Source organism: Taeniopygia guttata, chromosome 1A (assembly GCF_048771995.1).
Source record: "Taeniopygia guttata chromosome 1A, bTaeGut7.mat, whole genome shotgun sequence".
NCBI classification, from domain to species: domain Eukaryota; kingdom Metazoa; phylum Chordata; class Aves; order Passeriformes; family Estrildidae; genus Taeniopygia; species Taeniopygia guttata.
Genome location: NC_133025.1, coordinates 60,150,422 through 60,167,276, shown reverse-complemented (window position 1 = coordinate 60,167,276; position 16,855 = coordinate 60,150,422). Strand labels below are relative to the sequence as shown.

The window sequence follows — 16,855 nt, the reverse complement described above, 5'->3', positions numbered from 1 at the left end:
CTTTGTTGTTAGGAGCTTGATTCTGTCCCTCAGTTTGGAAGAGTCATCTCTGTTGAGGCCCAGTAATATCAGCAGACCTATCAAGTCACATTTGAATCTGCTCAAACACTGGAAGACAAAAATAAAACTAGTAATACAAGTGAGGCAAACAAGTGAGCACTAAATGAGTCAGTTAGGTTGTGCTGGGGGAAGATAAAGGGAAGGAAAAGATAACAGAGGAGAAGCAGTAGAATGAGTTAATGATAACTGGGCTCTGGGAAGTAATGTCTGGTTTGAAAATAAAAAGAGGAAAGGAAAAATACTACCACGAACAAAGTCTCCTTAATAAAAGTCAATTATTATTGAGGTGTTGCTGTGCACTGCTGAAACCAGAAAAACAGTACACGCAAAAGAAGGAACGAAAACCTTGGCTTTCAGCTTGATGTAGGTAGTTAAATGTCTAACTCCTCTGGGAAGAAGGCTTCAACATCCTTCTGGGACATAAGAAAAAGCCCCTGGTTCAGCTGCTGAGCAAGTGCAAGTAGGAAGACACTGAGAGTCCTATGGCTGTGAAAGAAGCCCAGGTGGTAGAGAATCAGTGGAAGCTGCTGGGCAGATGCACTGGACAGAAAATTTTAAGTCACAATGAAAGCGTGGTTTGTCTCCTTTACTTCAGGGTTTGCTCTGTTTTCAGGGACAGCCTTTAGGCCAGCAAATACAATACCAATACAATCTAGAGACAGATTTTTCAGACCACTGTGAGAAAAACATACTTGAGTCTGCTGATTTTCTCATCCAACACACCATCCACCTTCCCTTTCTGGGAGAGCCCAAGCAAGGTAGGAGCTTGGCCTCCTCAGAGGCCATGGCACATTTTGCCTCTATTAGTGCTGCTGACATCCATCCGAACAAAAGTTAGGGGAATTCTGGCTGGAGTGTTGATGACAGGTGGCTCTGCCAGATCACAAATCCTAACTAATGGGTCCTCCCTGGAGATAAGCTAAGCAGTAGACTCTAGGTGAGAGGGAAAGGAACTCACTGGGAGCCTGTTCAAGGTTAAATACGAGCTAATGGACTTCTTTCTGCTCTGTGCAATCTCCACGTGGCACAGAGCTAAAGGGGAGCTGACAGCTGGAGCAGCTTCCTCCTTACGTTTCCAGAACAACTGTCCTGCAACTATGGACCACCCTGCACACCAGGAGATTTGGTAGCACTTGTCTTCTCCTGTCCAGAGCAGCAGGCAGGACCTTAAACTCTGAGGTCTTAAGAGACGCAACTAACGAGAGGAACTGCAAGAAATCAGGGCAGAGAAACAAGGGCAGAACCAAGCAGAAAAGCTAACACACGACACAGGGTTTGGCCCGTCTTGTTCAAAGGGCTCAAAGGTGTTCTTCAGTCACTGTGTGTAGCACCTAGCCAGCAAGTGCCCGTAAAATCACAAAGAGATTTGGACGAAGAGATGGCCGAAGTGCTTTTCCCTTTCCCCCTGCTGTTTTCATTCCCATCACGAACGCAGGCCGGGCTCCGAACGCAGGGCCGGGCCGGGCCGGTGGCGGCTCCGCGGGCTGCGCTGCCCGGCCGGGCTGCCCGTGCGGCGACTGAACAAAGCTGGCGGTGCCGCCGGGACCGCCGCTCGGTGCTTAAAGGGCCCGCGCCGTGTCCAACCGAGCCGGCTCGGCTATGGCGACACGGCCCGACCGCGCCATTCCAGCCTGCCTCCGGCCCTGGCCGGCCCGCAGCGGCACCCAGGGCCCGGCCAGAGCGAGCCTCACGCCGCTCCGCCCGGTGGCCGGCGGCGCTGGGCCGGCGGTGGGCGCTGGGCCGGCGCGGCCCCTTTAAGAGGCGGTGCGGGTGCCGGGAACCCACGTCAGTTTCGGCCCCGAAACTCCGGATCAATGAGCGGCGGCGCGGGGCGGGGCGCAGCGCCCGGCCCGGCCCGGCCCGGCCCCCGCTGCCGCCTTTCGGTTTCTCTCTTTTCCGGGAAGAAAAACACCGGCGGGGACCGAGGCCGCGCCCCCTCCCCCCCCCCCCGCCGCTTCCCTTCCCGCGCCCTCTCCCGCTTCCCGCCTCTCCCGCGGAGCCGCGAGCACGCGCGAGGCGCGCACGCGGCGGGGGAGCGGCGGCAGCAGCGAGGAGCGGCCCCGGCCCCGCGGCCCGACTGCCCCGCGCGCCCCGGCCGCCGCTGCCCTGAGGGGCCGGGCCGGGCCGGGCCGCCGCGCCGGGAGAGGAGCGGAAAGTGGGGAGAGCCCGAGAACTTCCCGTCTGCCCGCCCGCGCCTGCCCCGTCGGGCTCCGCCGAGTCCCTCCGGAGAGATGTCCGAGCCTCCTGCTCAGTTTTGCATCAAGGTAAGACCCCGTCCCTCTGCCCGCCCGGCCCCTGTCAGCACGGGTCGCGCCCGCCGGCGCCTCGGGGCGCTGGGCTCCGCCGTGCTTTGCCCAGGGCTGGTTCGGAGGAAATGACCGGTTTTCCTTCTCGTGTTTTTCACCGGGGTCGGTGCCCCGGTTGCGGTGCTCCCCGGCCGCGGTGCCGCGGGCTGTCAGCGCCCTGCGCTGCCCGGGACGCGGCGGCGGGCCCGGCTGTGCAGTGTGCCTCTCACGGCACGGAGCTCTCAGGGGGCCCCGGAGCCCGGCCCGGCCTCCCGCGGGCTCTGCCCGCCGGCCCCGCCGGCGACTTGGTAGAAAGTTTCCTGCCTCCGGGGAGATGCAGCCGCTCCTGCTTCCGCCTACAGTGGGTCTGTCTTGCTGGCTGTCTTTCTGTCTTTCTTTCGTTATTGAATTTTAATATATCCCCCTTCATTATCCGTATTACTGCTGTTTATTTTAGTGCTGGTAATTCCTGGCATCGCTTGCCGGTGGCAGGTAGCGAGCCGGGGCTGCCAGCCCGGTCCCGCTCCAGCCGGGGCTGGGGATGTGTTTCCCCGTGCCTTGGCCTGCTGAAGAAGGGCTTATCCCGGAAAGTTTATCGTTTTAAGTGGAGGCGGCATGAAGCTGAGACAATGGAAACTAAATTGAGTTTCCTTTTTTGTCCAGACCCTTCCTATCTAGCAGCCCACTGCTTTCCTCTTGCCTTCCCTCACTCCCCGGTTTTGCATTTTATTTAGGAGTCGCTTTGTCTTGTTGCAAGCCAGGAATCTCCCTTCTGTTCCTGACTAACTGTGCCCGAGTAAGAAGGAGATCTTTAGTGGTTGTCTCTCCCTGCCCGGAAGAAAGAGGTGACTTCCAGACTCCCTGTAAGGGGAAGAGCCTGGAATAAACACTTATTCAGCGTGATGCTCTTTTGTTTGCTTGTCCTGTATGTGTACGGAGGAATCTTGTGTTCTGTATGGTGGGAACACAATTTGAAAACTTCTGGGTGTATTTTCTCTTGCTGAGTTAAATGCAATCAGGCCTGTGTCCTGTGAAATCTCGTGGCTTAGAGTCTAGTTTGACTTTTGGTAACACAGACAAGCAAACTGGATAACGGGGTATTGTATGCGTGTTACTGTATAGTGAAATGCTAATGCAGGCAAAATGCATTCTATTAACTCATTGGGTCCCTAAAGATACATAGAACGAGATACAGCTGCTGTTTTTTTCTGGTAACTTCAAATGAAAGCATTTCTTCACCAGTATAATGTTCTGGGTAGCTTTCCCTTCAGCTTTTCTAAGTATCATTGCTTTTTGGACACTTTTTAAAACCAGGTGATAAAGGTAATTGCATTCACCAGCTGGTTTTAAAAGGAGCTATTTAAATGGTAGTTGATTATGTGAGTGCAGCTGATAGTTTCTTCAGTATTCCAGTCTGGCTCATGGCGTGAAATGTGATACTGAGGCAGGGGAAAAAGCTACACAAGAGTACCCCAACTTTGCTGCCTTGTTCTGCAAAGTAGGCAAGTGTTGTGCTTACATGGGTGTCACGAAGTTTCACTAGGAGCCTGTGAGCGGGAAGCAGTGCTGCTGGTGGGTGTGTTTTCTTGTTTTCTTGTTCATTTCTTGGTTTGTTGTTGGTGTTCTTTCTTTCCCCTTCCTCCTGCAATTTGGGGCAAGGGTGCAGGCAGTAAATGGCACAGCACCTGGGGCGATGAACATGGAAAGCTTCAGCAGAGAAGGTGAAGGCCTGTGCTTTGTTGGTGCCCAGTCTTCCTATCTTGTTGTGTTAGAGACGTGCTCTAATCAGATTTGGGAAAACTTTGAGGAGGTGAATTTTTGCTTTCTATTTTATTACTGGTAATCAGTGTAAGCTTGCAGTACTATCTTGGATTGTGTTACGTAGTTATCGGTGTGTGTGTGATTGTGTATTGATGTGTGCTTGCTTTGCAGCAAGTATGTACTGGCTGACTCCTCTGGGAGATGGAAAATACCCTGCTGATAGCCTTACCCTTCCTTGCCAGCACTTAGGTGTGTGCTTGCCTGGCTCATGGCAAGCAGACCCACTGTGCAGTTGTGGCAGGGAGGTTAAGTGTGTGCGTAGGGTCTAAAGCTGTAGAGAGAGCTTATGCTGGGGTTTAGAAAGTAAAACCTCGGGGGTGAGAGGTGAGCATGAAGGTTGGGCCCTCAGTTTTTGCTACAGCTTAGGGTGTCAGCATACTCGCTGCATTGACTGGGAGGCTTTGGGGCTGTGGTAAACTCCAGTCTGAGAGGGCTTGAAGGCTTTTGACTCTGAGGTCATCTGGGAAGGGGCATCTGGTGTGGTTGTCATAGTCAGACTCTTTTTTCATAGATGGAATATCTGTGTTGGTAGTAAACGTGTTCCTCTGATCCTGAGCCACGGTAGTTAGCTGATTATATTGTTGTAAATACTGCCACGATGTTGGCACTCATTACAGTATTGGCAAGTGATCCTTAAGGCCTCACCTCTCCTCCCACAGATGGGAGAATTGAGGCAGCAGGGGAGTGTAAACATCCTGGCAAAGACATATACGGGAGCAAAAGCTCAGAGGGACACAGGACTAGCAGTTTAGACACATGATGATTTTTGTGATTCATTAAGGTCTATATGGAGATAAGTTCTATTTAAAACCTCACCTGGAGCTTTCTGATTGTCAGGATTGCCTTAATATTTTGCCTGAAATGAATATACCTTGAGAATATCACTGTGGTGTCATATATTGAAAATACAGCAGGCAAGGGCAAGGCTCCCAAAGGGCACAGTTTAATTTGTTTATTTTATTTTTTGTAGATATGACACTTTCAGTTGCTTAGTCTGACTTACCATGTGACCATACAATTGTGCTGGCACAATGTGGAGTTGTGTGAGAACTAAAACTGGGGGTATGGAGACAGATCAGATGCTTCAGGGTCTTGCAGACCAGGACCTCTCTGTGCACCTGGCTGATGCCTGAGCTGAGAGTGCTTTCTGTAGGCAGCACTGAAGGCACAGTGCCTCACTGCGAGTCAGGTTTCACAGCTGGTTTCAGTGCAGATTTTATGTAGGTGCAAGATTGGTGGATATAGGTGCTGTCTCTTTTGCTAAGCTCAATGGGGTGGCTGCAGGAGTCCTTCAGCACACAATCCTGTAGCTGAAGGACTTCATAGAGTGCTCATTTTGGATTGGAGGATGTACTTTGTAATAATTTTTAAAAAGGCAGAGCTGAAGGGCAAGGAATCACTGTAGTGTTTGAGTTTTCAATCTTAATTTGCTCCCCCTGACTGACTTACTTTTTGGATGGTGGGTTATATCTCCTGATACCTCATTCATGCTGTTTCTGCAGAGAACCCTCTCTCACCGAAGGCTTCCCATGCTGAGGGACTGTTCCAGCTCCACATGGCCAGAATCCAGTTGCCCTCAGCCAAGGCTGAGTATCTGTCAGTGCAGAGCGTGTTCCTTAATGTTTACTTGTGTACTAGGAGGAGGATCCTCCTTCTGTTAGTGTCAGTGACAAAGCCGTTATTAAATTCAGTGGGGTAGGATTGAATGGTAGAAGACCAGTGTTTGGAAGTACACACTATTTAACACCTGATTAATCACTTAACTCCTTGGCACCAAGTAAATTGAATCCCTCTGAAGCAAAATTTTACTAGCACAGCACCAATTAAACAGTGGTCATTAGCATTCACTGTGTCATTACAGGTGAAGTCAGTTTCCTGGGAGGCAACCTATTAAAATAGCATCTTGAATCTGAAATGCCCCAGTGAAACAGAGTATGCTTTAATGGTAATTTATATGCATATTGCAGTGTGCATCCCGAAATGCCTTTTGGAGGGAGGCGACTAAACGGTGCTGTGCTGATCGAAATGATGATTAGAGGGACATGAAGTCTTGTAAAGTGACATGGAAGCAATCTTTCTGCCTTTTAGAAAAGTTATCCTTGAGTGCTTGTGTTCCGAGTGCTTTGTACAAAAGTTCTCCTAATAAGCTGCTTACTACTGGGAAGGGACAGAGCTAAGGTAACTGGTGTTTTTGGCCAGTAATATAGTTTTGACCTAGGGTCCAAAAATTGGCTAACTTGTTTTTGGGTTCTTTTTGTATATGTTTGTTTTGAAGTACTTTGTAATTCATTGCCTTCAGCTGGGCATCCCCAGTGTACTAACAGCTCAAAAGCCAGTGCTTCTGAAAGTGATTGCCTTGTCTCTTGCTTTCTCTATCTGTGAAACAAGAATAAAATAATAAATATACCTCTGCAGAGTAGTAGCAGGACTAAGTACTTGTAATGCAGCACGGAAGCAAACTATGTTTATTACACAAATCAGAGACAATGATCTGATCTGTACCTGGCTTTTTAGTTCACACAGTGCTTTGGGGGCAGGGGTGTGGTGGTGGTTGTTTGGCTGTTGGTATTTTTGGTGTGGGATCTTGCAACTTCAATGTGTCCTGGCGTCTGGATCAGCCACACATGGGCAGGGTGGTGCTTCTGTGCCCACAGCCTACACTGAAGGCAGCTTTGGAAGAGGCTGGCACATGTTGCTGCCACAATCCTGTTCCTGGCCCAGGGCAGGATCACCTGGGAGGGATGGCAGCCAGATTTGGCTGCCAGGGCAATCCCCACCACTTTCCCCTGACCACTGCCCTTCCCAGGGCTTCCTGAAGCTGAATGCGGAGCGGGCTGCATAAACAGTTGTTCCAGGTGTTACCACTTTCCTCCCTGGTGAGGACAGTGGATGATGATGAATTGCTAGCATTGCCACTGCAATTTATTTTTAAGCTGCAGTATGTCCCTGGAACAGCCCATAGGTGGGATGTTCCTCTAGGCAGTCATGAAGCAGCCAAACCAAACCCAGGTATGTTCAGCCTGAGCAAAGAGACCAGGCAGGCCACCAAAGCTTCTGTGCTTTTAACAGTGGAGTTGTGGCTATTGATTCCTGATAGTGTGGGTTGGGTTTTAGGTCTACAACCCATGCCAAATTTAGACCATAGTGGTTCTGATGTTGCTGAGTTGTCTCCAGGCAGTGTTTTGTTGAAGCACAAAGGAGAACTACATTCTTCATCTACTTCTTTAGTAACATGTGGGACTCAAGCATAGATTATAGTGGCTGCTTTTGTTTTCTTCTTTTTTTTTTTTTTTTTTTTTTTTAAATGCCACTGCTGGAAGGAAAAGAAATGCAGAAAACTCTAGCCAAAGTTAAACTTGTTTTTGGAATGTCCTGGAGCACTGGTAAATAAAGAATTTTGAAAAGGGTTAAGGTTTTTCACTCATAGTTGGTGTCATCTGCTGTAATGCTATGGAGCTCTAAAGTGAACTGGGTACAGCAGTTAAGGAAAGCTATAAATGATTCTTCATCTAAATGAGTTCCTAAAGGTTATTCCTTGTTAAGCCACATGCAGTATCTTTGCTTCTGTGTTGTTCTTCTGTAGTTTGCAAAGACTGTCTGGATTAAGACAGTCTGGAGAGACAAAGGGTATGAAGGAGATCCTCACTGCAGTGTATGTTAGTGTTGTATGGAATGTATGCACACAGAAATATGTAGCATTGTAAATAATTTTAAAGATGTGTATATTGCCAAGGGTAGCATTGGGTGTAGCTGCAAGAGATGTGTTAATACAACTCCAAAAAAGTACTTTGGATGTGGCAGCTGGATTTCACGTATTTAACTATTAACAGCTGCCCAGTATTAAATCTAGAGTTTGGGTGTTTAATTTTAAGGTAAAATTAAATATGGTTATGAATAGGAACAATAAATAATTTCTTGGGGTTTTTTTTTTGTTTGTGTGTTTGCTTTTGTTGCAGTTTTTTTTTTCTAGACAGCTCAAGTAGGGTCTGATCAAGAAATTTTAAATTATTCATTTTAGGAGTTTTATTTTGGAGAAAACCAACTGGTAACCACTAAGGACTATGAAATGAAGCAGAGATTGAGGTTCTTTATATGGTTTGAATTTCAACTAAATGTAGCTGAAATTATTTTTTTCATTATGTCTTCAGTGGGATCCTGCAAAATATCTCTTAACAGAAACTAGGAATGTTTTCTACATGGTCTGGGATTCTGTGGAAATCTATGAACTTGGAGCTCTATCTACTAGTAAATAAAATGTCTAATAACAGTGTCAGAGATAGCAGTACTAAAATTCAGAGATTAATTTATGCAGATAGTAGGGCCACAACATGGCATTTTGTAGCTGCAAACCATGTTTCCCGTTTATCTTCCTCTTTTTCTTACAAAGGATTTCACATAAAGGTAGTTTCCATCATTGGTGGAGTCCCATGAAGCTTTGCTGATACTCTTGGAGGTCAAATGCAGCGATCCCAGTATTTACAGCAATACTGAGGAGCCCTTTCCTGACCTTCTGTAAGGTCTATATTATGATTTCCCCTGTCTGTGACAGAACTAATCCTTTTTTTCTCCTGGTGGATTGGGACTGGAGATAGTTGTTTTACCATGTTCCCCCTTGAATGGCTTGTTCTCATCTTCCTGCCTGCCTTGTGCTTTAAAACACAGGCAAAGCCAAGCATTTTCTGACCTGGCTGAAGCTGAGCTCTGAGCTGGTGGAGTGTGAGGAACTTCAGATTCTGGGCTGAGGCTTTTGGTTCCACTTGTCGCTGGGGGCTACTGAGAATAACTTTGCTCAGTAGATGGATCTTCCCTGCCACATCTGGAGATTGTGTCCTAGCAAACTACCTCACAGCAGCCCAGTCATCAGAGCCATCCATGACTGACCATGTGCTGGCTTCTATATTACCTCCCAATGGGGACAAATTACAACCTCAGAGTAAGAAAAGAGTGAACTAATAGTGTATACAGAACCAATTAGCACAGCCAAGTGAACCATACTGACAGGCAGTGGCAGCAGGCTTGGAGAAGTGGGCAGAAAGTGCAGGGGTAGGGTTTTTTCTTGGTAGCTTTGAGTGGGGCACTTTCAAAACTTTTTTGCTTAATAGAAACAGTGAGGTCTCTTTGAGTTGTTCAGTGCTGTTTGCTGATAGACCTCCCAGAACTGGTCTGGCACCTGGGATCATATTTTAGGAAATAGTTTGGTTAGTGACTGAAAGAGAAAGCTGAGCTCAGTTTTCAATTTGGAGCGAAATAGGCAAATAAAACCATAGTGGGAAAGCAACAGGGAGTGAAGTAAAAATTATCTGTATATTGCAGTTTGAATCTGTTCTGTTTATCAGTTCTGATTAGAGCGTGACTTTCTGATTTCTGAAAAATACACAGAAATGTGCAATGGAGTTTCCTGGGAAAGCTTCTATAGGAAGACAGGCTGCAGTGCCTAGGACTTTTCTGGTTTGGAAAGGAGATGGCTGAGAGAGATATAATAGAACGTTGTAAAATTGCACAGCAGTGTAGTAAGGAGAGCAACTCCTGATACTTCGTAGTTAAGAGTGGGCAATGAGATTACTAGCCAGGAAGATGAAAACTGTGGAGCTTTGGAGTTCACTGCTGAAGGGTGGTGTGGAGGCTAAAAGTGCAAATAGATTTAAAAAAAGAGGGTAGATGAACATGAGGAAGATACTAAGACTAACAGCCTGTGTGTGGGGGAGCCTCCCTCTATTTACCCTGGGGAAAGTTAGTTTTTCCTGTGTGCTAAACCTTTCCCAAAACAGAGACTTCTTTTGGGGATAAGATCACAGGCTTGCTCTGATGCAGCGTAGGCATTCAGATGCTTCCATATAAAATATTGTACCCTGGAAGGACAGTCTTAAGTATGCTTCTCCTTCAGACTCTTTTTCTAAGCCTCAGCCCAGCAGTCTTGATTTCAAGACTAGTTAATTGTTAGTAAGAAGAGAGTTAAGGAAGAGTTGGTATCTGGGACTTGGGGACTTGTGAAGTCAAGGTTGCTTGGTCTAGCAAGAGATTGGCTTTGCTTCTGGGTTTACCCAGATTCAAATGACAGAGAGGAAAACACAAAATTGGAATTGCAAGTCATGATTTGAAAAAGTTTTCTGGTTGTGGGGAAGAGAAAATTGATTGCTTCTAAGAGCCAAATGTGGGTACCCATGCTTTTCCAGAGGTCTCCCAGTTACTGTTATCACCCATGTGAAATGTGTTGCTGAAGCATTAACTCCTTTTCACGTGTGGAACAAATGGGGTTCCAACTGGAACTTGTAGGCATCAGAGTTGCCGCTTTCACTGTCTGGCCAAATGTTGCAAACATTCACTCAGCTGTGTTACTTGCTAAGGAATGCTGTCATTTGTACAGACTGCAACATGCTTTGACTATGCTTGAGTTTTTTTGTTTGGTTTTTTGGTTTGTTTTTGGTTTTTTTTTTTGTTTTGTTTTTAAATGGCAAGCAGAAGATTGGCTATACAAAATCAATTCTAGCATTATTTTGCATGTGTAGTTTTTAGGTATTTTCCTAAAGAGAGAGTGATTCCCAGTGTTGGATGGCCTTTAAAATGTATTGATGTGCAGCTAAAAATGGCTTTTAACCTAGATTTAGTTTTCCTCTATATAATGTACACAAATATCTATTTAAGTAATTGGGTAGTCTCATAAAGATTTAGTTATGTTTTTATTTTGGCAAATAACAAATTACTTTATTTGCTGAATCATTGATTTTTTTTTTGGTAATAATTTTGCATATTGTTATGATTGGCTTTGTAGTGAAATGTAATTGCAAGTACAGTGTCCAGGATGAAAACCTGAGCATTAAAAATAGTTTTTAAGAAGAGATAAAGGTTTAAAATTGTAGATGAAATGGAAGTATCTGGTACATTTTCAGGTAATATTATGTAATAAATAACAAGCTTTTTTCTTAAGCACATGAATTTTCATTTTTTAAATTGTACTGATTGTTTTCTGCCATGTTGATTTAGTATTAGTAGATTTTGTACCCTCACCTTGAATTTTTGTTGACTGGAGGAAGGAAACAAGCTTTCTGTTTCTGCAGCCCTAAAGCATTTCCCAACCTTGAGTTGTCTAGTCATTGTAATGATCTAATTGACTGAACTGAAAGAATAAAATCTTCTCTCCATATCTGTTACCAGAAGCTGGCTTTGCTCTTTGACAGGCTCAGGCTCTAGAGGTAGAATAGTAGGTCCCACTTGTTGGAATGTGCTTTGGCATTAAGTATTGTGCTTGGGATTTAGCTTTAAAATTATTTTCTGCTGTTGTTGTTATACCTGGATATCAATAGACTCTAGTTTCATGTTTTTTAGTTTGTATTAAATGAGGAGAAAAAAAAACCAAACCCCTTAAAATTTCAGTTTTTAAAAGAAGTGGCCTAGAAAATTTGTACATGTTGAGACATAATGCCTTGAATGCAGTGCTAGTCAGAATCTTTCTCTCCTCTGCATGTTCCCCTCTATAATGTATAGCATGTAATCCTCTATAATATACCCTCTATAATGTAAAACATGTAATGCTTTAGTGGTGAGATCTATCTTCTTCAGTCACAGAGTGTGGCAGCAATGGAAATCAGCTGATGTGAGAGAGATTCCTCCAGTTTGGCATCAAGGTTTGGTTTTGCAAGCAAGACAGGGAGCCATGGTAACTGCAGAGCAGCCTCTTGGTTCCAGATTACCCAAACAAACCCCTTATGGCAGTAGTGTTCTTGGAAAGAAAAGGCTCAAAAGAAAAAGGTTCTAGCTTGTGTCCCGTATTAGAGGTGTGTGTGCTTTCTAAGATAGCCAAAATCTCTGTTAGCTGCATGTTTTAGTGTTGTCAGTACCAGCTCCCGGTGAGGGAGGGAGCCAGGATTGCCCTGCGTCACAGATGGGGAGCTGTGTGGCTTCCTGGAGTGCCTTGGTGTCCCTGGGCTGCAGCACAGTGACCCTGTGCTTGGCCAAAGGGGTGTCCTCAGCCCGCAGCCTGCCTGGGGCCCCCTCTCTGCTGGCTGGGCAGGTGATGCTGTGCTCCTGCCATCGCTCGTGCTTGGGGTGACAGCCTCACGGCCCTGCTGCGTGTCCCTAGGAGGTGAAGGCTGATGTTGGAGTGATGTCACCATCCAATGCTTCAGCAAGACAAGTAATAAGGTGAACCTAAATACTGATGAAAGAGGGTCTGTTTTCTTTCAGTCTCGACTGGGGTTTCATAATTCCCTGCCTGTTTCCCATCACTGGTTCGCAGAGCATCCTGTCATATGAAAAATACTTGTTCAGCTCTGTAGGCCTCAGCCTCCTTTTTGTTGAAGAAGAGGAAAAAGTCTTTCCCCAAGTAACAACTGAGATTGTGTCATTTTCTTAGCCTCAATTAAAAGATGAGCGTAGATAGACGCAGGCTGTTGGCAGATGGTTGACACAGCAGTGAAGAAGGTGTGAAAGCCTTGGATTGCAGACATGGAGGTAGCCCCTTCCATGATTTGCCTATAAAGGACACTAAATGCTGGCCTGGAGTGAGATTTAAAGCATATTTACATTTAAACATTACAGTGAGTTCATGCATATTTAAATCTCCATCTTCTAAAGAGGAAAAAACCAGCAAACCCTGAAATAAATGAAGGGATTTAATTAGCAGAGTTGGCTAGAGTGATAGCTTTTGGGGATGGAGAGACTACTACTTTTGGGTTGCTCTCTACATAACACCTGAGAAACACAGCCACTTTTCACTGACTGGTCCTCAAAATACTTTTTACCAAATTACTTGCTCAAAAAAAAAAAAAAAAAGTTTAGTTGGCCCATTACAGACTCCTGTGGAAAGCATAAAAAAATTAATAATCATTTGCTTTAGTCGTGAGAGGCAAAGCCAGGGAGAAGCTGAATTGGAAAGCATTATTTCTCATTGTATGGGAGGATCAGATGGAAGCACCTGGCAGTTTAGAAGAGTGGGAAGTCTGTTTTCATACAACATGCAGTGAGGTTCCAAGACTTGCTGCCAGCAGGTGTAATGTAGGGCCAAGCAGGCAATTGTTTTCAGAAGGCAGTTCCTACTACACAGATCTATCCAGGACCATTCACTGCAAAGAGAACAGCTGTGGTTCTTGGCTCAGAAAGCCCTTAACCTGTGGATTTCTGTGGGTGTGTGCAGCGGACAGTTTATTCCTTGTGCTCTTACCCTGAGCATTTCCTGTTGGGTGTTGCTGAAAATCTGGTATTAGCTTAGACAGACCTTTGAGCTGACCAGGACTACTCTGTTTTTCCATTTTAATTTAGGACTTTCGTATTTGGTACTTGACTCTATACAGATGCCTCTGACAAGTGGAAAAATAACGGGAAAACCCCTCATGTGAATCAGACCTTCTGCTCTGTTTCTTGATGTTGATTTCCTTAGCAGAGGTAACCAGACCATCTGAAATTCATGAGAGGAATGTTCTTCAGGCTATGAAATGAGTTTTATTTGGGAAATTTCCTGGGGATTTTCCTATCCTTAACTCTCCTCTTGGGCTGTGATGCTATTTATTGGCATAAAGTGCCTTGACCTATTTTATTTCTCGAGGTTTTTCCAAATATTTGGCTGACGGAGGGTGGAAAAAAAATTAGATTGTTAGATAATTCAAATGCTGTGTGATGTGCCAGGCACACCTCTTCTCATGTCTGCTAAGTGAACACAGTTCCTTACAAGGAACTTTCTTTAGATGGCACAAACATGTAACCACATGACTGTGGCATACAACAGGTGTGCCAGCTGTTATACAATAGAGGGACAATTCCAGCACTTCCATTAATTTATTCCATTGGCATGCCTGAAACCTGCATGGAGTGACTATCTTGATTTGACCGTTCAATCTTTTTGCCTTTCAATCACTGACTCTTCAAGTTCCTAAAAGCTGGGAAAATTGAGAAGGAAGTGTTGTTTACTGAGTGCCTGGACTTAATTTTTCTACACATAACTGTTAAAAAATGAGCAAGCCAGCAGACAAGACCTTCTCGTGGGACTGCGTGAACACCAAATGTTTTCCTTCAGTGCAAGTAGAGCTATTTCTCAAATGGTGCTTGTCTGTGCTAGTGCAGTTAGTGGGCAGTTAGAACTGGAGAAGGGAGCTGGCTAAAAAGGAAAAAGCTCAACCTGCAGATGCTTGTGTGTCCTTTACAAGACCCCCATCTGGAATGGTGTCCTGCAGCAGGCAGACATACCCACTACAACAGCCTGCTCTCACCTGGTGCATCATTGCCTGGCTTTAGGTAGGACCAAGTTGTGGTGCCTGTGAAACACAACTTGCTCACCTCTAATTCTCCTGTGGTCCTGTCCCACTGCAGCAGCCTGGAAGGTACCTCTGGAGACCTTCCTTTGCTGCTCCCAGGTGCTGGCTACAGAGCCTCCTCAATGTCTAAAGACAATTACACCTGCTACCAACACATTAAAACAAGCAGAAAGTCCCAAAAGATGCTGGTAGCTGAAGAAATTATGGGTTTCCAGTGTTAAAAACAAGGAAGTTGATTTTGTCATTCCATACAAAAGCATATGGAAGTATGTCTGTGTATCATATGCAAAGTCTGGACTTGCATTTTCCTAACCCACTGTGCAAGCACAACAGTAACATGATCCTGTGACCAAAGGCTGTATTATTTGCCAGGTTTCATAGATAAATCTTTCATTTCTAACTCACTGATGTCCTAGCTGTTTGCATCCAGTACTTAGCTCCTGAATTTCCCTCTCAGGCTTTGGGCATTTTTGTGGTTCATGGTGCTGCGGGAATGGGGGCTGGAGCGCCCTTGGTTGACAGGTAAGCAGTTAATGGTGCACTCTTTAATGTAGCACTCACTTCTGGCTGGTGAAGCAGGGCTAAATTTTACCATACCTGCCTTTTTTAGTGCTCAGCCCACCCTTTTCTCACCATTACAAATGGATAGTCCTGCACAGTCGTGCTGAATTTTTCTTCAGATTTGTACCTCAAGTTTTACCTCACCCTTCATACATTTGAAGCCGCAGTCCTTAAAAGTGGTGGTGATGAAGATACTGGGAAAACACCACCTTGGGAGACTGTTTGTTCTTCAAGTCACTTGAAATGGGAGCTAAACGATAAGCCTTGTTTTAGAAAGCAGAAGTAGTCTATCTGATCTTGTCCTTCCAGTAGGAAAAAAAAGTGAGGATTTGATAATTTGTATGGTAATACAGTTGTAAACTTGGAGTGATTTAGACTGCTAATGGAAAGTACTTTGACTTTTTAACTGTGTGTCAGATGAAAGGATAATCTCAGACTGTCTGATTTCCCATTGCTGCTGGGTTGCACAGCATCTGCCGAAAATGAAAAGGCAGTGTGCAGATACCAGTGTGCAAACGTAGTAGGCTCATGTAGCCAGATCCATTGCCTGCCTTCCCTCCATTTCTCAGTCTCAGGTCTCGCTGGTGTTCATTGTTAATTATTCTGGCTCTGGGCTTGTTAAGAAACCCTGAAACCTAAGCATTTTTCCAGGCACAAGTCATTTGTGCTGGGATGTTTGTTTAACTAGTGACTGGCCTTCTCTTCTTTTGCCTCTTACTCATAAGAGGTGAGGATCTTTGACAATGATCAAAAGAAGAGTCCTGCTCAAAATATGGTGAGGCATGTGAAAATTGTGACTTTAGCAGGTTCCGGGTCTTTGTTCTAGGTTGACTCTGCCAATTCCTGAATTATACAGCACGGCTGTACAACACTGTCACACCATCCTTCTCTGCCCCAGCAGTGTCTCTGAAGGAGTATTTGCTGATACCTAGCTTTGAGTTGGTTACTTCTCCACAAGTTTTTAACCATTCTTTAAAGGCACTACAAAAGTGCACCACTGTTACTTCACTGAGGAAAAAGTTTGATGAAGCTCTTAAGGTGATAGCACCCTGAAAGATCTCGTTCCACCCTTCCCCTTTCTTCTCCCATGGGCTGGCACAAATGTTGTGGTGGATGTGTGCATGACAGGGCAGCAGGTCTGGGTGAAAATGGACAGCTTGTGCTAGTGCAAGGCACAACCTGGTGGGAACAAGCAGCTGGGAACATGGGGAGGGCAGGGCATGTTTTTTTGGTGGTGCTGCCAACAGATCTGTGATTAAAGCATTGATGAAACTCTGAATAAACCTTTGGCTGGATCTGTGTTACATGACATCAGAACCGAGGTTTTTAAGGATTCACACCTACTTTCTTTACAAAAACTGTCCCTTCTGGCTAAATAGATTAATTACAGGAAAAGTGGTCAGGGGTTCAGGAAAGCTTGATGGTTCTTTTGCTGAGACACCATCTCTGCTCTTTTAAAAAAAATATACCAGGCATCTGAAGCAGCATGGTTTGCTTTTGTAGTGTGAAGGGTAGAGCTGTTGCCTGGAGGTCTAAATGAGCCTTGTGGTATCACTGTGAGGCTCTGCCACTGTCACCTGCAGCTTCCCAATCATACTGTGGCTTGCTCTCTCTTTGAGCACACTGTGGCTGAGCTGTTTCAGTTTAATTGCTTTAATAAAGAGAAGCACTCGCACGTACTGAGTTTTCTGAGACTGACTGAGAACACCAAAAGCCAAGCCTCCCCGCATTCATTGCAGATTTGTCTGTTCTGTACCACTGGTGCTGACAGACACTCTGAACCTATTTAACCATGCGGCAAAGCGTCAGGCCTCTCTGGGTCAGGGAAGGAAGCTTGTCCCAGGTGCCTAACCTAGAGAGCATTTCAGAGTTTCAATTACCTCT

At 45.5% G+C, this 16,855-nt stretch overlaps 1 protein-coding gene across 5 annotated transcripts in view; it reads left to right on the top strand.

Moving 5' to 3' along the window:
* The first annotated feature begins 2,002 nt into the window (after window positions 1–2,002).
* ETV6 (ETS variant transcription factor 6) overlaps window positions 2,003–16,855 on the top strand; it is a 120,526-nt gene continuing 105,673 nt past the window's right edge. For all 5 annotated transcript variants that reach the window (XM_072923644.1, XM_030263699.4, XM_072923647.1 and 2 more), the window contains exon 1: window positions 2,003–2,324. In XM_072923644.1, coding sequence (XP_072779745.1) covers window positions 2,292–2,324 — 33 coding nt within the window. In that variant the 5' untranslated portion in view covers window positions 2,003–2,291. The remainder of the gene's footprint in view (window positions 2,325–16,855) is intronic.